The following is a 24,452-nucleotide window of genomic DNA, read 5'->3' on the forward strand; positions in this document are numbered from 1 at the left end:
CTCTTTTTCCATTCTTGGGCGAAGAACCGAAGGCGTCCTCCAACTCTTTTGGCGTCAAAACTTCCTCTTTTTGTCTTGCCTGTTGGATTCCTGTCTAGACCACTGGCTGTTGTTTCCACCATGTTTTTGAAACCTGCAAAACCGCCCTTGGTAACGAAAGGACCGCTGACCCTTGTACTGAAATCTTTTATATCCCTGGGGTCTTGATTCCAGAGGTAGGGCTTTCTTTGTTTCCGACATCTGTCTAATAATGTCTTCCAAAGGAGTACCAAAAAGTTTGTTCCTCTCAAAGGGTAATTCACATAAGGCTGCCTTAGACGCTGAATCAGCTGTTCATGTTCGTAGCCAAAGCGCTCTTCTGGCTACTGACGACAACCCCATAATTCTTGCTGATAAACGAAGAAACTCATCAGTGCATCCAAAAGGAATTTATTGGATAGTTTCAGTAGGAACATGAGACGGGAAGGATCTGTATCGGATTTTCCCATACGGGAATCTTCCAGGGCTTGTAGCCAAACGCTCTGTGCTCTGAGAACCGCTGAACCTGCAATTTCAGCTCTGCACTGATATCCTGCGGCCTGGAATATTCTTCTACATGAAGTTTCGGCTCGTTTGTCCATTGGGTCTTTAAGCCCTGAGACTTCGCCAATGGGTATAGTGGTTTTCTTTGACAGCTGGGCAATCTCAATATCCACTTTAGGAAGATCTTCCCATTTTTCTTCAGACTGTAGCTTGAACAGCAGTTTAAAATGCTTTGAAATAAACGCACGTCTTTCAGGATTCTTCCATTCTCTATGAAGGAGATCCAAGATTTTAGGAGACATTGGGAAACCTTTAACCTTACCCTTGGTAGGTTCAGTTTCTTGTACAGCCGTCGTCACTTCTTTAATAAATTTATTCAGCTCTTCTGGTGGAAAGCCCTCTTCCACACTTGAAGCCAGGCTGGAAATATCCGAAGGTGAAGAAAAAGAGCATTCTCCTGAAGAGACGTCAGACACCGAAGGAGATCTATTCCTCCTACGTTTTTTAAGCAGTTAAATGTCTGGGACAAATTTTCCTGAAACCAGCCCAGGAAGGATGCCATATCCGTCTGTTTTGCTTTCTCTAGTAATTCTGTAGAGCACTGATTACATGTCTTTTTGCGACATCCGTCAGGTAGAGGTACAGCACATTCCAGACAACATAAGTGTTTAGACTTGCTTGTGGCTTTTTTGGGGACAGATGTTGACATCTTGTCTTTATCTGCCTTATCCAGAGATATAGGACTGGACATATCTGTGGAACACCAGAATAGTAAATAATTAATAATAAATAAATTGAAGTATGCATAAGTATAGGTGAATAAAAGGAGAGTTTAAAGAGTTAAATCTCACCTTAAATCACCTAAGGTCCGTGTAGGAGGGCTGGTGACACGGAGAACCAGAACTGTACACCCAACCCTTGGAGTCAGAAAGGTTCTGCACAGCTTTATATTCGAATTTTGTAAAAAAAAAAAGTTTAAATTTGGCGCCAAAACACAGTTTCACGCATGCGCAGTAGCGCGATTCCGTGTTTGGTGGAATGCAACGCCTCCCGGGCGTGCGTTCCACCGCTGTGCGCATGTGTAATGCCGACGAGGAGGACCGCCCGGGAACTCATCGTGGAAGCCACAGAAAAGGCAGTACCCGGTCGCGTTTCGTAACGCAAGACCGGAAGTACTGTGCCAATCAGTTACCGCCCGGGGAGCTATCGGGCACTCACCTCCCCGATCTTTCTCCACCAGACCGGGGAACCTGTCCCTCCCGTTTGCCGGGACAAGAAGAACTGGTGTGTGATTATGGCTTGCAGGTTTTATAGAGGCAGCAGGCAGAGCACAGCTATAAAGCTCAAAGAAGGGGGAGCTTCTTGTCCAAGACCGGAAGGAACATCCCACTTGTGAGTACTGCCACTATACGAAGGGAAAAACACATCTTAGTGAAAACTAGAATGTATTCAATAGAAAATACATGTTCTAAACACCTGAGCAAACTTGACAGAACATTCCCACTAAAAATAAAACGGTAGTTTGTCAGTGACGACACCCACGGCACCCACAATAAATCATCTTTAAGGAGTTAATACAAACATAACCAGCATAGTTTGTGCATTGCACAAATTGCTGCTCAATGGTGTGGTTATAAAGAGATATATGTTAAACGTTGGTCATCACTACTCTATAGGAAAGGACAGTAAATTAATTGTTTTCCTTTCCAACATAATCAACCCATTTGACATTGGCCTTCTGTTCCACTGTAGCTACCTGGTCCATCTGACACTGAAAAAGATCTTCCTTCATATCGTTTAGTTCGTTTTCATGAATCATTTCAACATGTTTCTGCCGCTCCAGGATCTGAATAGTACCTAAAAAAATATATATTTTTTTAATAAGAAACTGATCAGTCATAGTAAAGGATAATGGTCATCAAATACATTTTGTTTTGATTGTTTATTAGATTTAATGAAAATTTATTCTATTTTTAAATAATTTATATTTTTTTGTGAAAATTTTACTTTGTCCGGCTAATCTGTCATGTTCAGTCAGATTCCTCTGTTATCAGACTAACCGCTGCTCAACCTAACTTGCCTGCTGCTGGAATTGATTTGTGTGATCCTGCAGCAGAAGGAAAGCTTGGCTGAGCAGCAACTTTAATGACAGCTATCTTTTAAATCAAATATACGAATGACAATTAGCATGCTCACTTAGGTATATATCAAAACAATCACACAAAATTACCTAAAAAAAAACAAACAAAAAATTTGTTGAAATATTATTGATAGATTCTTACCTTGTTAGATTGTGGATTGCATCAATCTCATAATTCATTATATAGATATATATTTTTTTTTTATTTTTTTTTTTTATAAGTTTAACAGCACTTACTTGATTAAATGATTGCTCCCTTAGGGGAACACTATAGTGTCAGGGAGACACACATGAATTCCTGACACTATAGTGGTAAAATCACTATTTACGTATGTAGCCACCTTTGAAAAGGGTATTTAAAAAAACAAACAAAAAAAAAACAAACAAAAAAAAAAAAAAAAAACCTTTTTCCCAGAGCCTTGAATAAATGTATCTCTATGGAAAGCGTTCAGCATCTCTATGCTCTAAACGCCAATGATGAAAGCAGTCTGAGTGACTGCCACTAGAGGTACTAGGCATTAATGTAAACAGTACCTTTTCTCTGAAAAGGCAGTGTTTACATTAAAAAGCCTTTAGGGACTGGCTAAAGACACCAGAGCAACTACATTAAGCTGTATTCCCTTTAAGTCTGTATTCCAAATCAACCTGACCACTTTACAAATATCACTAAATACACTATATAATAACTTTGAGGTAGGAAACTTACAAGCACAAAAACATTTACCTAGAAGTCAGCCACAAAAGATATTGAATACATAAAATAAATTAAAAACAAAAACAGAAAAACAACATTTTGCAGAAAAGATTAACTCCTTTGTAAATGTTTGGGTGTAAATAAGGCAGTATTTCAATCCAGGGCTGAGAGGCCCCCCCATTTTTTTTTTTTTTACAAACAAATCCAAACAGCACTCAGCTTCTCTCAGGAAGAAGTAGGATGTCTCAATCTGTGTATACATTTTAAAATATATGCATTATTTTTTATTTTAAATATGGTATAATACACCAACGGGGATCTAATACGTTTTGTGCAAAGGGAGTACTTTCTCAGAGAGGTCTCTGAGAATTATGACTTCTTACTCCTTAAGAGAAGCTAACTGCTGCTGGGTTTTTGTTGATTTTAATGTAGTATTGGGCTCTGCACAACTTGGCCCTACAGTGTGTTTAAATTCATTTATTTCGACTTCTGCTCCCAGACTCCCCAGCGGTCCTGACTGCAGCTCCAGCCTCCCAGCCGACCACCAGTTGAAAGGTTCTCCCTCCCTGGCCCAAGAAGTTCTAGATCACTGGGATTACCAGTGACCAGCATGGCTGACAGACGTGTGTGATGAGCTCCTCACACAAACTAAGCTAAGACGGGCACAAACCGAGATGCTACCCCTAAAACAGCGACAAACGAGATTGCACACTGTAAATAACCGCTGGGGAGCACTATTAACTGACTCCGGAGACTCGCCCGCCGTTCTGAAGCCAAACTCCACATTTGAGGCCTACTCACATGGAGGGAACCACGGGGGGGGAGGAAAGGGCCGTTCCTCCAACCTGGGACCACGGGGCAAACGCAAGCGAGCCGTTCCACCCACCCTCTGGACCGGTGGGGGTAATCCCGGTCCCTGCTGGGGAAAAGACAACCGAGAGCTTCCCATCAACGTATGCCGCCGCTTCCCGCTCATGGGCCGCAACCAACATGGCCGACGGAGTAGGGGAGTACATTGAACCGACATGGGAAACCAAGTTTAATGCTGCCTTTGACGAGATATGTGCAACGTTCTGGAGCCGGATTGCAGCCCAGGCAGAGCAAACGCAGCCACTTATCACCCACACCGCACAGCTCCAGACGGAAGCTTTATCAGCGACCAGCTCCACTGAACTCACAAGCCCAGCTATGCACATGGACAACACTGCAGTCTCCGCCACATGCCCTTCTTCTGGGCTGGGTACTCACATGGAGGTACCTCTCCAACGCCAGCCATACACCCGGGGAGACACCGGAGAACCGGAAGCACCCTGGGCCCACGACCCACAAAACGGGATCGATGGCACGACGGCGCGAGTTCCCTTCAAGGCTTCAGGCCGAAGACAGGTGGCACGCAGACTCCGCAAGCCCATGGGCAGCTGGATACAACCCACGCCCTGGCCTGCCAAAAGACCTCCTGCCAAGGAAGAGCTAGTTAGAGAAGCACGGCTGAACCCTACTCGTGAGTGGAATGGACAGGGCCCCCAACCACAGCCTGATGACCTGGCCTGCCAAGACCACCACGCTATCCCACCATGCGGAGTGGGTTGAAGACACTCACCAACGCTCTCGTCTAGACCTGCACAGAGACACGCACTGTACCCAACAACCTGCTCAGACCTGGTGACTTTACTCGCAGCATGTATCTTAACATAGCACTGTAAAGCCTTTAATTCATACCCTAAAAGCGCCTTCACTACTACCCAGGCACTATAGTCATAGAGAAACTAGATAAGCTTTGCATGTATGAGATACCCATCCATCGCGCTATTTAATCCACTGTTTTCCCTTACCCATCAGTCTGCCCGATGGCTCTTAAATGTAAAAGCGAAGCGGTATGCACCAAAGCCTAATCTCTAAACCCAGCAGATCTTTCACTCTGCATATATATGTATCACAATCTAAGTCATGTTTAAGCCTGATAACCACTAAATACTGTATATGTTTACCATCTAGCACACAGGGTAGAATAGAATCTTATGATAAGCCTGATTTATATCTTGACATGTTAACCTTGTTAACTACCTTACTCAACATACTTACCTACCTAACCTGTGACCTATTTCTCTAGCCTGTAATTTTTCAAGATTTCCAGTTTCTTTAACCCATAAAAAAGTGCAATTATACCTCATGTCATGACACTGTATGCAAATGTTTGACCACATTAAGCTTGTTGATGCTGTCGTGGCTATGCAAGCCTGTATGTTATTCCTTTGTTGCACACCAAAATAAAGATTTAAAAAAAAAAAAAAAAAAAAAAAATAAATTCATTTATTTCTCACTTAATAGGTGAAAAAGTTTTTTGAATGCAAAGCGTAAGGACGTTCAGTGTCGTTTCACAGAGCTAAACTCTGCTTCTAGTGGCTTCCTGCATTTATACAGTCTTAACCCTGTAATATAAAGATTGCAGATTCTCTGAAACCGCCATGTTTTACATTGCAGAACTAAAAAGAGACAGGGAGACTGCACCCAGACCACTTCAATTAGCTAAAGTGATCTGGGTGCCTATAGTGTCCCTTTAACAGGGCAGGGGATAAAAAATTCTAAATGAAACATACTGTGCCATGAAAGAAGTTACAACATTAGATCATTACATGAAGTGTTTAAGAAGGCTATGCAAGTACCCTGCAGCATTGTGTGACTAGGGCAATAAAAACAAAGTGATTTATCTCCTAAATGGCACAGAATTATGTAGTGCGACTGCAGAAGCATGATCAATACACAAAAACCACTCCATTAAGTTGTTTTGGCTCCTATAGTGTCCCCTCTAGGTCAAAATAGCCAAACTGGAAAAATTCTCTAAGCCAACCCAACTATGCTTTTAGTTTGACTACTCTAGCCTTACATTTGAAATTCACATTGAATTCTCAATTTATATTTTAAAAGCATAAATTTTGAGCAGAGTATATTATCAAAACCGAAAGCTCACATCGCTTCTTCTTACCTGGGGCAAGCAGACTTAGGTCTGCCTCACTCATGTTGGTTCTAAATTAAACATTTAAAAAAATAAAAAAAAAGACTGTTTTTGGTCAAAGTAACCCTTACTTACCTGGTCCTCATCCCCCATTAAAAGGAAACGATAGTGCCAGGAAAACAAACCCCCCACCCCCGTGGTGGAGAAGGGTTAATAACCCCTTCTGACACTTACCTGGGTCCAGCGCCGATGTAACTTGGAGCTGGCTCAGCTCCGCTCCTCCCCCACCGCCAGCGGGGAGGAGACCTAATGTGCAGCACTCGCATTAGGATATTTCCATAGGAAAGCATTATTCAATGCTTTCCTATGGGGATTGCAGTGACGCTGGAAGTCCTCATGCAGAGCCTGAGAACGTCCAGTGTCATTTAGTCAACCAAAAGTATCCACCTATCCACCCGAAAGTTCCTCTAGTGGCTGTCTACCAGTTAACCCCCCTAGCAGGTAATTATTACAGTTTATAAAAACTGCAATAATTACATGCTCCGGGTTAAGGGTGATGGGAGTTTAAACCCAGACCACTTCAATGAGCTTAAATGGTCTGGCTGCCTACAGTGTCCCTTTAACCCCTTAAGGACACATGACATGTCTGACACGTCATGATTCCATTTTATTCCAGAAGTTTGGTCCTTAAGGGGTTAAATAAATAAAGCAATAACCAATCTCTGTTAGTGCCATGGCCAGGTTCTAACTCTGATTGCCATATTTTCTAGACAGCAATGCAGGGTTAAAACTAAAGGCCCACTGCACCCAGAGCACTTAATTGGGATAAAGTGGTTTGGGTGCCTTTAGTGGTCCTTTAATTGTAAGTAGAGCAGGAGTTGACATCACATGGTTGGGTTACATTACAATACTAAAATATTTACAGAAGAAGAATACAGAGAGCAAGACCAATTCCAAGCGTACCCATGCACGGTACCTACGAGACACTTCCACTTCCACCTGTAGTAATACTCAGAAAATCTGTATATTTAAGAAACTATCAAGAATGAAGTGAAAGTGCCTATATTTCTCCTATAGCTCTACAAATTGGAACCAGGCATTGGGAAGAGAATCACTGGATTACATATAATATGCAAAAATACAAAAATGACAGACATTAGGAACAACATGACTAGGAGCCAGACATAATACTTGTTAACAAATTTTTACAGCTAGATAAGATTAACAAAATGAATTCCTCCAGACGTACCATAGAAATGGCCAAAACCCATACTTATTGCAATGATCAGAGCCAGTATAATACATTTATTCAGGCCACGTCCCCGACAACCCAATGTTCTAGGTTTAGATGCAATAGGATGGTCTGCAGGAGCTTTAGTGTCAGATTCTGAGACAGACACAGACAATTTCTTTGAACGCCGTTGTCGGACAGTCGGACGAGAATCATCGCTTGCTTCATCATTGCTGGACTCGTCGGCACTGTGCTGAGGTGGAAAAACTAACACAGGAGTTCATATATTAAATACATTATTATAATACCCAATACATGCATTATTAACCACTGGAGGAACTCAATTTAATAATCAAATACTTATCTGTGGGCCAAAACAGAGAATATTTTCCAAGTTTATGGTAAAATGAACAACAAATACTGCAGATATTGCTATTTGAAAATGCCAAGTTAAGCTGTCCTATAATATGTTTTTGTATACAAAAGGTGTCAAGGCAACCAGTCAAGCCATACAGTTATAATAATTATTGGCCAGGGACAATTTATTCAGTGTTATTTTATGCATTTTAACAGAAAAAAAAATTATTCTGACAAGTAATGTTAAAACATGCAGACAGCTGTATACCATTCCAAAAATATATTGCTTATGATTAGTATGGCACAAGTTAAAGAAGCTTGTGTAAAATTTAACGGATATAAATCCACACACTGACACCATCAAGTTTAACAAGAACAAAAAAGCACCCTGTTCTCCATTCACTGATTCATGCCCTTACATTGGTAAGCATCTTCCTTATTCGTCCACAAGATCCCCTTTGTGCAGAGCACAAAAAGGAGAGGATGTAAAACACAAAGAGAAAAACATAACTCAAAATACAATATCAAAGAGTGACAGCAGCACCACAAAAATGACAAACAGCATGTATGATGGCAGAGCCAGATTGCCCATTAGGTGACCAAGATGGCCTCAGAAAGCCCAGTCTGAACAGGCCCACCTAGAGCCAGCAAAGAGATCAAAAGATCGCACTGCATGGCCTGTGCCGCAGTTCATCAATAAAACCTTGTGGTGTGGCACCAATATCATGTCTCGACCTCTTTAAGAGTGCCCTGGTGGTCCCCTGGCACTTCCTGATAACTCTGTCATTGACCAAGTGCCAGAACCAGGAGGGAGCTCTTAAAGTGGGAGCTCTTAAAGTGGTCTGTATTTGATATCGGTGCAGATGATGGAGCTTCCCCACCGTCCAAACAGAGACCATCTCATCCTCCACTGAACTAGCAGGGACCCTGCTCACCCACGACTTGACAATCATGGAAACTGGAGAGGGTGAGGGGGGCACACATGACAAACAACGCTCAATTACACATTCAGACTCCACTCCCCCTTCCCAACATACAACTCTTACCTTGCTCCTACACACACACACAATCAATCAACAGAGACATCACAAAGGGCTCTAGAAGAGGGGGGGGGACCTTAATCTGGCTTTGGATGATGGATATCTGGCTGATGACTACATACTTATATAGAGTTTAAATTCGATTATTTACAGAAATAAATTGAGGGACTTGCAAAAGGGCATTTTAGCACTTCCCGTGTGAAATAAGCCCGATCATGTAAAAAGGCCTGCAATCATGGTGCTCTTAGATGGCAGCCTTATGATATTCCTGCATGATATGATTGCATGACATGCCTAAACCCATATCTTGACGGGAGGGGGTTAATGCTTACCAAGCTCAGGTTTGCTGAAGGTATACTGACTACTAGAGGAAGAGCTCATGTTAATATCTCCACTGTCTGCCACTTCGTCCTCCAAGGGCCCAATATCATCGACTTTAGGCGTTTCCAAGGTAACAATGTCAGAGTCCTCACTGGCAGCCTCACCCAAGCTGTCAGCAGCCAACGTTCTCTTCTCTTGGCAACGTAATTCATCTGGAAGGGTGGCTGCTGCTGTAGGAGAGAGGCTGTAAGATGACACATCCTGTAGCAGACAAAGATCATTAAAGTTAGAGACAGTGTCACTATTGGCTGAGATAATGAAATGAACTAGAAATGAATCTTGTCGGGTTTCCCTGCGGCAGTTGAAATGCTAACTCATCGTGGCATTATGTATAGACCAGCCATGGATACTTTATACCTACAGGGTTATTCACCAAGGTCAGACTTTACTAAACCGTTGGGAATTTAGAGCAAATTTAAAGGGATATTATAGTGCTAGGAATACGCCACGCCAATCGCTGTAAAAGGGGGGTGCTAATGCACATGCACACCAAGCGCATTAGGTCCTCCCCATAGAAAAGCATTGCTGCAATGCTTTCCTATGGAGATTTTAAGGTTGCTGGATGTCCTCTTGCAGAGCAGGAGGACGTCTAAGGTCAGTTAGGCGACCAAAAGTCACTAGAGGCAGTCCTAACCCTGCAATAGAATGATTGCGTTTTCTGAGAAATTGCATTTATTAACATTTCAGGTTTAAGGGGACAGGGACATTGCACCACAATGAGATTAAGTTGTCTGGGTACCTAATGTCAGTTTAAAATTTTAGGAGAAAATAGCCACATTTATAAAAAGTCATATTTTGGAAACAAGAAATTCAAACTTTAATGAATAACCCTGATACCAGATTCCAAGAACATTCTTCCATTAATTAACAAATACAGAATATGGCCTTTACATGTTTAGAAGGTATACCGAAAACAAAGTAAACTAATTAATATGTAACACAGTGGGCATAGTCACACAGCAAAAGAAAATACATATAAGAACATTTGCAGGCCACGGTGGGAACTCAGGCCAGGTACGGAAGCCCTATGTATTTGTTTCTATGCTATAACAAAGCTGTTTTATATAGGACACATGTTACCTTTATGCTGCTTACTGACCTCAGAAGCAAGATGAGATTCTTCTGAAGCCTGCAGAATAATCCCTATGGTGGAAGCAGAGTTCTCACTGATGTAAAGATCTGTAACATGCACAATGAGATCAGTTAATCACAGAGTTCCAGAACACGTGCTGCTACCATGCACACTGTTATTACGTTACCTGGCTCATCTTCCGCTTCTGCGGGCTGTAATTCTTGCACAAACTCATCCCTTTGCTCTGAAGCAAAATCAGCACACACATCCCCATTTTCAGAGTTTATGGTCTCTATATCGGAACCCTGTTGAGGAAAACCACCGAAGATGTTAAAATATGAGAATAGTTACTATAAAAAGGTATTCTATGTCACAGCACAAGTGTCAATTTACAGCAGGGTGTTCATCTCTTGAACTCTATAGAAGTCTCAGGGTAAACAAATACTCAGTGCAGCATTTGATTTACCATATTCAAGTGCCTCCCCAATAGATCTTTTTCCTTAAAGGAACACTATAGGGTCAGTGACACAAACATGTATTCCTGACCCTATAATGTTAAAACCACCATCAGCCCCCTCTAAATATAGTAAAATCTTACCTTTATTGCAGTCTGCCTCTGATCTGCCTGCTTCGCTAACATCAAAAGCAGTGGTGATCACAGCTAATCACAATGCTTTCCTATAGGAAATCATTGGATTGACTGAACTTGTCAAGGAGGCAGATCAGGGGCAGAGCCAGCATAAGCCAAACACAGCCCCAGCCAAATCAGCATCTCCTCATAGAGATGCATTGAATCAAGTTCAGAGTCTCCATGCAGAGGGCACTGTGCAGCACTGCCCCAGGAAGAACCTCTAGTAGCCATCTGAGGGGTGGCCAGTGGAGGTATCCCTAGGCTGTAATGTAAACACTGCATTTTCTCTGAAAAGACAGTGTTTACTGAAAAAAGCCTGAAAGGATTATGCTCACCAGAATAAATACAATAAGCTGTAATTGTTCTGGTGACTATAGTGTCCCTTTAATGGAACTTCGCATTTGAAATCTCCATAGCTAAACTGAAGGAGGTGTCCAAGGCCTCACATGTTGGCCTTGAGTAATAATTTTGGAGCAGATGAGGACTAAATCTAGAATGCATGGTCCTGTAGACAATCACTCTCTAGCATGTACCTTTTAGTCACGAATGCACGCGTAAAATTAAAGATATGCCTGGTTTCTGACAGTTTGATTGTTTGAGGACATGTTACCATCCACCAAGAAAATGCACTGTCAAACACATACACCCCGGTAGGAAAAGTCACCATTGGCTGATTGGTCCTTGACCATTGGTGGGTCATGGCCAATTTGTTTTGTTTGGGTTTTTTTATTGTGATTCTGCACTCAGCAATGTTTGCACTCGATGTCAGGGCCTTTATCAAGTCAAGGCAGAAAGAAGGGTCATATGATAAAGCAGTCCCTGGTTTAATTTAGCAATAATATTAAAACAAATAGCCAGATTTAAATCATTTGATTATGCAAACAGAAAAAAAAAAAAAACTAAAAATGAAAAATCTATTTAAAAGGATCACAAATTCATTGCCATCAGAAACTTCTCAGAACCTGTCAGTAAAAACAAGAAGCTAATGAAATCATGTGTAAGACAGGAATTAGCATCTGTTCTGCACTTAAATGAATGATTAGCCAATGGTAGAGAGATAATGGATAGTGCACAAGTATCCACTTCATGTATTTACAATGCTGGCTGTGATCCAGCATGGAACAGGTGTCAGGTAATTGCCTGGGTAGGTGCTCTCTCCCATCTCCATTGCTGTAACAGTGACAGCTTGCATCCTGCCTAATGGAGGCGCTAATGTATGATGGATGGAGGAGAAACACTAGGCAGGAGTTCTGTCATTCTGTCTGTACCGAAAAAGCTTCACATGATTTAGTCACAAAATATGATCACACACTGTACTGACCTGCCACTCCTTCAAATGTGTCATTTTATGTTGGCATGTCAATTTACCCAATATATGCAGTTTTATTAAATGTATGGGTTATTGTATAAATATGATGTCATAAACATAATGCACAGCCAATTATAACTATCTTAGTTGTTAATGAGTCAACTTAAAGGGAAACTAGAGTACCAAGAAATCAAACTTGTTTTCCTGGCACTAAAACCCCTTCTGTCATTTAGCTGGGTCCAGTGCCCAATTCACCTTCGCTCCTCCCCTGCCCATGTGAGCCGGGGGGGCAGACCTAATACGTATGAGCAGCATTGGGTGATGCTGGACATCCCCTTTCATAATGTTAGGGTGTCCAGCGCCAGCTTCTAACAGAAGTCCCTCTAGTGGCTGTCCAGTAGACAGCCACTAAAGGTGGAGTTAAAGGACCACAAAAGGCACCCAGACCACTACAGCTCAATGAAGTGGTCTGGGTGCCAGGTCCATCTAGGGTTAACCCTGCCTGCTGTAAACCAGGACACAAGGCAACATAACTACTACAGCAAGCTGTAGTGACTATCTCTCAGAGTGTCCCTTTAATAACTTTGAGCTGAAGTCATAAATAGCCAAGATTTAAAACATTTGTAAAAACAGAATTTTAATAACATTCAAACATACCCTTAAATCTCTGTCCGCTTAGAAATATGCCTAGTAAGGCTCCAGGTCAATATATCCATTAGTTGAACTTGCCAACCTGCACTCCTGTCTAACTAGCAAAGCCTGGCTGAACCATGTTTTAATATCAATTACATTTTCTAGCCTTTAGTATTGGTAAAGCCGTACTAATTGTTGGGTAATAGATTTACTTTCACACTGAAGGTGGAAGCTCCATACCTCATGATTAATAATCGTCCAGCCACAAGAAGACTCGCTGTCACTGGAGTTTTCAGACATTTTTCACGTTACTGGAAAATAAACCATATGGAAAGATGTCAATAGAATACTTTATATAATCCATGTCTTAAGAAATTATTTTCAAGACAAAAAGTATCCTGTCCTGACAGGTGGCTGGCAGGACTGTGATGCCCTAAATTGGGGGTGGGCAAATTGTAGATCTTCAGATGTTGTACAACTGCAACTTCCTAGAGATTTTGACATTCTAAAGACTGGTAAAGCAAAATGTCCATTGTAGTTCCACAATATCCAGAGATCTACACTTTGTCCATCCATGCTTTAAAGGGATTTGCCCAAGCCAATGATGGTTAACTATGCCAGAATTAAGGAAACATCTATGGTGCCAGCCAATATTAGGTATGTGGTTGTCATGAGAGGGAGGGAATGGGTGGGAAAGGGGGGGGGGGGGGGAAGAAGAGAGAGACCCCGTATTCTAGATTAATGTATCATGTTATTTGTATGCAAATTTTACATTGAGAACAAACACTTTTTCAGACTCTAGAAAGTCACTGTACAAAGTGACACGGCATTAAGTCTGCATGACATGTGCACTGTTCAAGAACAGGTTTCCTAAATGTTTATTTTCACACAGCCCCATTGGGGTTAAATGAAATAACAAGGTATGGGGTCTAACTGTGCATATAAACCACATACAGGATAGAAAGTATAAATAAAATACATTCACCGTAAAAAATAAATAAATCCCAGACATGACAGCGACCTTTAAAAATATTACACAGGAGTCGGGCTGATCAGTGTGGAATTCATAAAGAAAAAATGAAATTTGGAGAAATGCTATTAATTCCTCTACTTGTTGAAACATATGTAACATTGGCTATGTAAGCAGGGCTTGTCAATTAGAACCTCTGTAAGTGAATGGCTCAGCCGAACATAAATTATCAAGAATAGCACAGTGTGTCATTATTTAACACTCTACTCCAATTTTAAATAAATATGTGCAGAACCAAAAATATAATTCAATGTAACTATTACTCAAACAATGTAAATGTGTCTTACAGAGATTCCTGCATGTTACACACTGTTAAAACACAGTACTGATGTAACACAGTCCTGAGGTTTCAAGTATGGGTAAATTATTACAGCGATCTTCGAATGATAAACACCTGACTCTGTTTATCCATTACTAATGTGAGGACGCCATCCAGTGAAAACTGGTCAGGCTTTAACCCTATGTGTGCCAACAGCCCCTTGGCTTTCTGTTAAAGTGACAGTCATACTAAATGTGTGTGTTGTAAAGCTACCCTATTTAACATATAGGAATGAAGCATGGAAACCAATCAAAACTGGGCAAACGTCTAAAAGGAACTCAGAACTGCTTTTTCTTATTTAACCTCACAATTTATTTAAGAGCTCCATTCCTTTAGCAGGACATACAGAGTGCAATATGTCTGTCATTTATAGACATGTTGCTTACAAAGGATCACGTAGACTAAGTAGGTATTGGAAAGCCAATCAACCTTCCATTGTGCTGAGGTGGAAGATAGAGGGGAACCTCACACAAATATATATGTTGTGTTCCCCAATCATACCTTAAAACTGCACGGCATAGTCCATCTTGGCATTGGATTACAGGTGGTCTAAAGCAGTTTTGCCTTTTTTTTTTATTGTAAAATGGGAGGGGGCTGAATCAGTCTAAAAAAATAAACTAACGGTGAAAATAAAACAAATATTCATAACCTTAGAGACCTATTTTAAAGCAATCACACGTGAAAACAGAAAAAATAAATATACCTATTGACCTCAAAGTCTTAATTCATCATACTACAGTTTAATTATTGGGGTCCCTGCCTACTCTCAGATGAAAGCTCAGCTTAGCTCACTAGCTAAGAGTGATCAGTTGACGCTCTTGGCCCATGAGCTGGCCCTGCACAGCTTAGCTCAGGTGTTTACGGCTCTCCTGAAAGCTGAGAGGAGCGGAGCGTAGCAAACCCCACATAGGAAGTCAAATTATTACTAAACAGCTGGACTACTTCCACAGGGTGTGGCAGGGCACTCCTGGAACCATAAGCCCTACAGTGTATTGTAGTGCTTATAGTGCTTGGAGTATTCCTTAAACTTTGTATGTGATTTGTTATCAGGGGCGGGCTGGGCCGGGGGGCAGGGAGGCAATTGCCCCCCAGGCCGCCCGAAATTATTTTAGGACCGGCCGCGGCGGGCCGGCCCTTTAAATGCTGCAGCCGCCGAGCGCTCTGTAAAGAGCGCTCAGACGGCTGCAGCAGCTTTTCCCTCCCTCCTCTCCCCTGTAGGTGGCCGAGCTGCACTCCAGTCCGCGGTCCCGGCCGGAGTGATGGGAAGGTGCACACTGAGTGTGCACTTCCTGTCAGTCCGGCCGGGTACAGGAAACAGAAACTCCTGTTCCGCGCGGAACAGGAGTTTCTGTTTCCTGTACCCGGCCGGACTGACAGGAAGGTGCACACTGAGCACCTTCCTATCACTCCGGCCGGGACCGCGGACCGGAGTGCAGCTCGGCCACCTACAGGGGAGGGGGTAAGAATAGGGGGGGGAGAGTAAGAAGAGGGGGGAGTAAAAAGAGGGGGGGAGTAAAAAGAGGGGGGGAGTAAAAAGAGGGGGGGAGTAAAAAGAGGGGGGGAGTAAAAAGAGGGGAGGGGGGGAGTAAAAAGAGGGGAGGGGAGGGGAGGGGAGGGGGGAAGTAAAAAGAGGGGGGGAGTAAAAAGAGGGGAGGGGGGAGTAAAAAGAGGGGAGGGGGGAGTAAAGGGAGGGGGGGGAGTAAAGGGAGAGGGGGGGAGTAAAGGGAGAGGGGGGGAGTAAAGGGAGAGGGGGGGAGTAAAGGGAGGGGGGGGAGTAAAGGGAGGGGGGGGGAGTAAAGGGAGGGGGGGGGGAGTAAAGGGAGGGGGGGGAGTAAAGGGAGGGGGGGGAGTAAAGGGAGGGGGGGGAGTAAAGGGAGGGGGGGGGGAGTAAGAAGAGGGGAGGGGGGAAAGTGGGGGTAGAGTAAGAAGAGGGGAGGGGGGAGAGTAAGAAGAGGGGAGGGGGGAGAGTAAGAAGAGGGGAGGGGGGAGAGTAAGAAGAGGGGAGGGGGGAGAGTAAGAAGAGGGGAGGGGGGAGAGTAAGAAGAGGGGGGAGAGTAAGAAGAGGGGGGAGAGTAAGAAGGGGGGGGAGAGTAAGAAGGGGGGGAGAGTAAGAAGAAGGGGGGAGTAAGAAGAGGGGGAGTAAAAAGAGGGGAGGGGGAGAGTAAAAAGAGGGGAGGGGGGGAGAGTAAGAAGAGGGGAGGGGGAGAGTAAGAAGAGGGGAGGGGGAGAGTAAGAAGAGGGGAGGGGGAGAGTAAGAAGAGGGGGGAGAGTAAGAAGAGGTTAGGGGGGAGAGTAAGAAGAGGGGAGGGGGGAGAGTAAGAAGAGGGAAGGGGGGAGAGTAATAAGAGGGGAGGGGGGAGAGTAAGAAGAGGGGAGGGGGGGAGAGTAAGAAGAAGGGGGGAGTAAGAAGAGGGGAGGGGGGAGTAAGAAGAGGGAATAGAGGGAGTAAGAAGATGGAACAGAGGGAGTAAGAAGAGGGGAGGGGGATAATAAGAGGGGGGAGTAAGAAGAAGGGGGGAGTAAGAAGAAGGGGGAAGTAAGAAGGAGGGGAGATAAGAAAAAGAGGGGGGTAAGAAGAAGAAGGGGGGAGTAAGAACAAGAGTGGGGAGTAATTAGAAGAAGGGGGTAAGAAGAAGAGGGGGGTAAGAAGAAGAAGGAGTAAGAAGAAGAAGGGGGTAAGAAGAAGAATAGGGTAAAAAGAAGAAGAATGGGGTAAGAATAAGAAGGAGGGGTAAGAAGAAGAAGAGGGGGTAAGAAGAAGAAGAGGGGGTAAGAAGAAGTAGAAGGGTTAAGAAGAAGAAGGGGAGTAAGAAGAATAATGGGGTAAGAAGAAGTAGGAGGGTTAAGAAGAAGAAGGGGGTAAGAAGAAGGGGGAGTAATAAGAAGAAGGGGGTAAGAAGAACAAGGGGGGAGTAAGAAGAACACAGGGAGGAGGGGGGTAAGAAGAACACAGGGGGGGTGAGAACACACAGAGGGAGGAGTGAGAAGAACACAGGCAGGGTGGAGGGGGGATGAGAAGAGCACAGGGAGGGTGGGTGAGTGTGTGAAGAGACCGCTAGGAGAGGGTGGGGGAGAGGAAAGACCACTAAGGGGCAGGGGAGAGCTCTAAGGGACAGAAGGGACAGCTCTATAGGACAGGGGGCAAGACAGGGAGCTCTTTAACACTACGCGCACACACACACACACACAATGCACCCCTATACATACACAGAAACACACAATGCATCCCTATACATACACATAAACACACAATGCATCCCTATACATACACAGAAACACACAATGCATCCCTATACATACACAGAAACACACTGCATCCCTATACATACACAGAAACACACAATGCATCCCTATACATACACAGAAATAGAACATGCTTCCCTTACACACAGAGAAACACACAATGCATCCATTACACACACACACAATGCAACCCTTACACACAAAGACAATGCATCATTTGCACACATACACAGAAACATACAATGCAAACCCTTACACACACATGCAAACACACACACTGTTTTCTTACATACACACAGAAACACAATGCATCTCTTACACTCAATGCACACACATACAGACACATACCTTGCATCCCTTATGCATACAAACACAGATTCACACAATGCATCCCTCACACACAACCAGAAACACATAATACATCCCTTATACACAAATACACACTGCTTCCACTACACACAAACCCACTGCATCACCTGCACAAACTGGTATCCCTATACACTACATACCATAAGCACACATATTAGATAACACATAACACATCCCCTACACACTCCACTCCCTGTGAGCGAGCTCATGGGTGGGTGGAACATATAAGTGGACTTATGAGTGGGCCTTATGGGCATACTCACCGTCAGGCACTGGGGCCCAGACCTTGAGCTGTGTAAGAGGCCCCCCAAAAATGGAGCTGCTTCCAATTCTCCCAGAACGTTGAATTTTGTGACCACAGTTGCAAACAGCCTCCAGAGGTCCTGTTCTACACCAGACCAGTGGAGCCAAACTGCAGCCCATCATCATCCTCATCTAATTGTAAGTAGGCAATCTAGTATATTATTAGTGACACTAATCTATAATTTACCTCACATTAAAGGGACACTATAGCTTAATGAAGTGGTTCTGGTGTCTATAGCTGGTCCCTGCAGGCTTTTTAATGTAAACACACACTGTGTGCAGCACTGGCGTTAGTTCATATGGCAGATCATATGGGTGGGGCATTGTGATGTCACAATGGGGGGGGCGGCAAATTTATATTTTGTCTAGGGCGGCAAAAATCCTTGCACCGGCTCTGATCCTGGGCAGGTGCACCAGTCTACTGGTGACCCACAGGAGGGGAGTGCACTGATTGCACTGCACTCTCCTCCTGCCCAGACCCGTCTTGACCGCAGTGCAAGTGCCCTCTGCCCCTAATTTACAGTGGCTCACACTCACAACAAGCAGTGCCTGGAGCCCTTTGCAGAGACGGAAACAAAGAGGTTCTGCGGCAGCTGGCCGTCCTGCAAGCATTACATTAAACAGCTGTTCCCCATGCAGCCACAGGTGGCGTTGTGCTGGGAGACTGTGATTACTCTTCACTTCCTCCCAGCCTACAGAGCAGCGCATGGGGGAGAGAGGAGGAGGCATGATTTAATCTTGAATAAATCCTCTAAGCAAACCTTTATAAATTTGGGGGGGATCAGCTCTGTTTCCACAGTTTATTGGTGTTTACTCTCATCTCTGTATTAATATTGAGGGATGTCTAAGTAGTAACATCAGTGTGTGTCAGCAGGGCCAGCCGTTGGGGTGGGCAAGCTGTGCGGTCACGCAGGGTGCCATGACAACAGAGGCGCCCGGCGGCCAACACAGCTCACAAGTTGGGTACACCAGCATATTTAATTTAAACGTTTCGCTGGTGGTCCACTGGTGCGCACCAGCAGTAGGTGCAGTCAGATCATATCCTTTCCCTCGTGGTTCCGGCGCTCAGTTAGTGAGTCAGAGAGCAGGCTCAGAGATTCTCAGCCTGTGCTCTGACAACATTGAAAGTCAGAGCCGTGAAGGAGCGGGTATGGCAAAGAGCTCCTGATTAGCATAACATCAATATCCGTTATAAAACCAGAAAAAGGTGGGCATAGATGGTGAACTGATTTGGTGGCGCAATGGGCCACTTGACTGGTTTTGCCCCCCAGGCCTAAGGCTGCCAGCCCTCCCCTGTTTGTTATGTATACTAAGTGCACACAGGCAGATCAAGCATTGTATACAAAACAACCTTCCGGTAACACAGGCGTGTGATTATTATGAAGGAAGTGACAGCACTACCTGTGGTTACACTTCCTTTACTTGTTTTAAAAGATTTATGAAAACATACATAGTTCATTATAAAAAGGAAGAAATGTTTCTAAATACAATTCTGTAAATTCTAACATAACTTAGAACAGAATGACACATTAGGTTAAATAACAGCACAAATAAAGGGGAACCTTCTTCTGAGAGTGGGTTGTATTAACATATTCATTTAGATGGAACAGAATGTTACTCTGGCAGCTAGCTCGGATTTCTGGGAATTATGGCCACCAGTTTATGTTCCTGTGTTTGACACACAGAGTGCAATATCCAGCCTAGTTCAGCACAAATTAAAGCAAGTCTGCCACCTTGTTCCAAAAAAATAAAAAATAATATGATAGCAGAGGCATTTGTTTTACAGCATGCTCTTTATTACAGTTAATATACTACACTATAATTTTACCAAATGAAGATGTTAGGTTTCAAACTATAGAACTTACCTAAGGTTTTTTCCAGAACCATTGTGAAGTAAAGGGGCATTTTAAGCACCACAGATATCGCAGCTTTTTGGTTCAGACTCTCATTTTACAGTAGGTGATATGATACAAGGAGCCTTTGGCAAATTATTTTTGTACCTTTTGACCAAAAAATTAGTTCTCTTTGTGCTCAAGGCACACCCCTTCTTCTGCTGAAAGAACAAGAGGGACTGCACCCCAATCCTCTTTTTACCATAATCACCACAATATGATGTAGCAGCGATGGTACACAGCTTTAAAACAAGTGCTCCTGTATTTGAATTGAAAGGCTTTGGAGTCCATCTGCTAGATAAGGTGCTAAGAAATTAGCCTTCTAGAATTATTTAGTGATAATCCGGGTCAAGGGAGACTAGATTACCAAAAACAGATTGTTATTGTACAATAGCCCACTGTATATCAGCTTGGGGGGGGGGGGGGGGGGTTGATTGTGCTGCAAATACTTCATAGGGGGTCAAATGTTACTTGATCGACTATTCTGGTGAGAAAATATTCGAGAAGTTTGAAACCACTTGTAGAGGTGCCTGACTGTGTGTGTGTGAGATAGGCTTTGTCATGAGGAGGTTATTTATTTAAAGAAAGTAGCATTATTAAATTTCTGTTTTAATTATAAATGATGAAAGCAATAAATGAGGGTGAGTGGGCAGGTGGTTTTGCACAAGTGTCCTGATGATTTATCTCTGCACATTCAGTTGAACCTACAGTATAGTGACTGACACTTTCTTTCGTTGTGGTCAAAGGCCACCACCTGCAGCCACAGCACACCGCTTTAAAAAACTAGCATTCGACCAGGTAAATTGCCCTTTACTAAAATCCCACTCAGAGGAGCAACACATGTACAGTGACCGCTACTGTGAACAAACCTGTTTTATTTGCAAACTGTACTTTTTGTGATATTGGTTCCTATGGAATAGCTCTTTACATTAATCATTAAACCAGGAATTTAGTTTTTTGCCAAAATGGCCAAGCTGGGAAAATAATGGAACTTGAAAGTGTTTGCAGTAAATCAGACAAATGGAGTTTATTCAGTAAACATTAAATGTTTGCAATCCTTAATGCAAAATGTAGCCAGTAACAGCAGGACTCAAAATGTAAAGTGCTGCACTACTAAACAGGCCCACAAATTACTTACCACTGGAAGCCTAGAGCTTCCATGGCACACTCACCAGGGCTGAATTTTCACTTTACAAAGGCTAGTGGGAATTTTGAGCCTATGTTAAAACCTAAATATGTGGGGTTTTTTTGTTTGTTTGTTTTGCTGTGTCAGACACTTTATGATATATTTAGAAGACAAAAATAAATATCTATTTGAAAAAATTAAATAAATGTATCACTCTCAAACACAGCACAAACTAACCCTGAGTAATCAGGAACAAAAAAAGAAAAACAAGGCTTTGTCACATCCCCTGCATTAAGGGGCAGTGCCTAAAAGTCACAAGATCAAGAAGGACCAGGGAGGAGTCAATGCCATCTACAGCTTGTGTTTCAGTCTGCAGAGAGATAATGCAGGCGTATTGATCTGAACTAATGCTAGAACTAGACTAACTTGTCACTAGATATCACCTATTATTATACCGAGACATCCTGACCTGACAACACTCCAATAAAGAGCAGGCAGGAGCCATGCATTGGCACATAGGGGGTAACAGCTGCTCTGTTTTCTACTTAAAACATGATAGATCAAAACACAAACATGGCAATGGAAGGATCAGCAAAATATAAGATTTATAATAATAAAGTTAACTGAGCCAGATTCTGGAGGTCTAAAGACCTACAGATCATCATGATCATATTTAAATATAAATAACACACATGTAAGATCCTATACAGGTGCAACAATTGTTAAACAAAAGGGGAAAAAAAACAATATATTAAAATGTGCTCTGACAGTGGACAAGGATGATGTCATAAAGCAATGATAAACAAAATCCAACATGATGCAATCCCTGTGTAAGGGCTGAGTACCAGGAGAGCCACCAAAACAAAGGTGTTATGGCAGCAGCCAGCCAGGTCTGTCCCCCAGAGGGGGCTTGCTTTGGGGGTCCTGGACACATGGCTGAGGCTTGGAAAAGTATGGGCGACCACTGGTGTACCAAAGGCTGGCTGAGGGTGATGAGAAATGTAGTCCACAACATCTAGAGTGCCCAAGCTTACACATTCCCATCCAGGGGACATGATGACAGTATATAAACATGGATAACACATAAACTGGACATATAACAGGGCTTAGATAATTAACCCGCTGAGTGCCAGTCAGCCCTATTATCCAGCCTGGCAGGCAGAGCTGGTATTGACATCATTAACCCGCTGAATGCCAGCCAGACTGCCATGATTGGGCCCCTGTGGGTACACGGTAAGTGGGGGGGGGGGGGGCTGGGAGCAGACTGCCATGATTGGGCCCCTGTGGGTACACGGCCAGTGTGGGGCCCCTGGGAGCAGATTGCCATGATTGGTTTCCTGTGGGTACACTGCCACTGTGGGGCTCCTGGGAGCAGATTGCCATGATTGGTTTCCTGTGGGTACACGGCCACTGTGGGGCTACTGGGAGCAGAGTGCCATAATTGGGCCCCTGTGTGGCCCCTGGGAGCAGACTGCCATGATTGGTTTCCTGTGGGTACACGGCCAGTGTGGGGCCCCTGGGAGCAGGCTGCCATGACTGGGCCCCTGTGGGTACACGGCCACTGGGGGCCCCTGGGAGCAGACTGACATGATTGGGCCCCTGTGTGGCCCCTGGGAGCAGACTGCCATGATTGGGTCCCTGTGGGTACACAGCCAGTGTGGGGCCCCTGGGAGCAGGCTGCCATGATTGGGCCCCTGGGAGCAGGCTGCCATGTTATATATAGAGCTACCGGGGGCCCAGCCTGCTGTCACACAGCGGACAATGCGATGTCAGCCCTAGATCTCCCCCTCCCCCGGTACCTCGGTGGGAATGGCGGGCTCCCGCCTGCAGCGCTCGTTCACGGTGAGTGAGTCAGGCCCCGGAGACCCCGCGGTAGGTGTTTACATGTCTGTCCCCTCCGCCCGCTGATCGGTAACTGTCAGCCGGTGACGCGTTCCGAAAACAATCAGTCTCCCTCCCACAGCCAGCGTGAGGGGGCGTGGCCAGGCCGCGGAGCACGCCGGGAGTTACAGTGCGGGACGCTGCTTTACCGCCAGCAAAGAACCGACTGGAAATACATTTCCCGTGGAGCCTCGGGACAAAGGGCGTGACTTGTTCCCAAAATAGGCGCGGCTAACTAGACAAGGAGGCCGGCCCGGCGGGTTGTCATGGTTACCGCAGGGCGCACACAACACAGATCCCGGATCAGCCCTGCACTGCACGTTACGGACTGCTCACAGGGTTTGCAGCACTCCGCGGGCCAGGTACGTGTAATGGGGCTGGAGGGGAGAGATATGTAAACAGCATGAAGACAGGCTCATCATACTATCTGGGTACCCGTTACATGTTCATGCTGAGGGGGGCAGTGCATGAAAAGTGCTGCCCTGCACTATGGAGCACTTATGTACTGCAGTATGGAGCAATCATATACTGCAGTATAGAGCAATAATATACTGCAGTATGGAGCACTCATGTGCTGCAGTATGGAGCACTCATGTACTGCACTATGGAGCGCTCATGTACTGCAGTAGGGAGCAATCATGTACTGCAGTATGGAGCACTCATGTACTGCAGTATGGAGCACTCATGTACTGCCGTATAGAGCAATCATTTACTGCAGTATGGAGCAATCATGTACTGCAGTATGGAGCACTCATGTGCTGCAGTATGGAGCACTCATGTGCTGCAGCATGGAGCACTCATGTACTGCAGTCTAGAGCAATCATGTACTGCAGTATGGAGTGCTCATGTACTGCAGTATAGAGCAATCATGTACTGCAGTATGGAGCACTCATGTACTACAGCAGGGAGTCACAGCTTTTCCTTTAGGGTTACTGCTGGATACTGAACTGATTGTGCCCCATCATATGAATTCTACATACTGCAGGGCAGCACCTTTCATGTAGCAGCCATTATATGTAGGTAGTGGCAGGGGTCCAGGAGGACCAGGTTTAGCATGATGGCCATGTTGAAAGAGGGGGTTGTCGAAATGAAGTGCAGACATTTAAAGGAAAACTATAACTTTAAATATTAACATGTGATTTTTGATGTTAGATGTGTTCCTTTGCTAATTTAGATTGAGGCTCCCTTTTAAATCCCCCTGTAATCCAGCAGCGGGGATGCACTCAGCAGCCATGGTGCCTCTTCTGAGATCATCAATACAGGCAATTTCTGCCCAGTCCAGTGTGTCTCAGAGAGAAGTTTTGGGGACCTACAACATATTCGGCT

The 24,452-nt window shown here is 44.2% G+C and overlaps 1 protein-coding gene across 3 annotated transcripts in view; it reads right to left on the reverse strand.

Moving 5' to 3' along the window:
* CCPG1 (cell cycle progression 1) overlaps positions 1-23,205 on the reverse strand; it is a 29,919-nt gene extending 6,714 nt beyond the window's left edge. For 2 of the 3 annotated variants that reach the window (XM_063449069.1, XM_063449067.1), the window contains exons 1-7: positions 23,045-23,205; positions 13,204-13,274; positions 10,578-10,695; positions 10,418-10,497; positions 9,270-9,519; positions 7,559-7,807; positions 2,258-2,379 (exon numbers count right to left, since the gene is read on the reverse strand). In XM_063449069.1, the coding sequence (XP_063305139.1) occupies positions 2,258-2,379; positions 7,559-7,807; positions 9,270-9,519; positions 10,418-10,497; positions 10,578-10,695; positions 13,204-13,263 (879 nt within the window). In that variant the 5' untranslated portion in view covers positions 13,264-13,274; positions 23,045-23,205. The remainder of the gene's footprint in view (positions 1-2,257; positions 2,380-7,558; positions 7,808-9,269; positions 9,520-10,417; positions 10,498-10,577; positions 10,696-13,203; positions 13,275-23,044) is intronic. The other variant, XM_063449068.1, reaches the window with a different exon arrangement.
* Positions 23,206-24,452: the final 1,247 nt, after the last annotated feature.

The sequence above is a fragment of the Pelobates fuscus genome, chromosome 3 (genome assembly GCF_036172605.1).
Source record: "Pelobates fuscus isolate aPelFus1 chromosome 3, aPelFus1.pri, whole genome shotgun sequence".
NCBI classification, from domain to species: domain Eukaryota; kingdom Metazoa; phylum Chordata; class Amphibia; order Anura; family Pelobatidae; genus Pelobates; species Pelobates fuscus.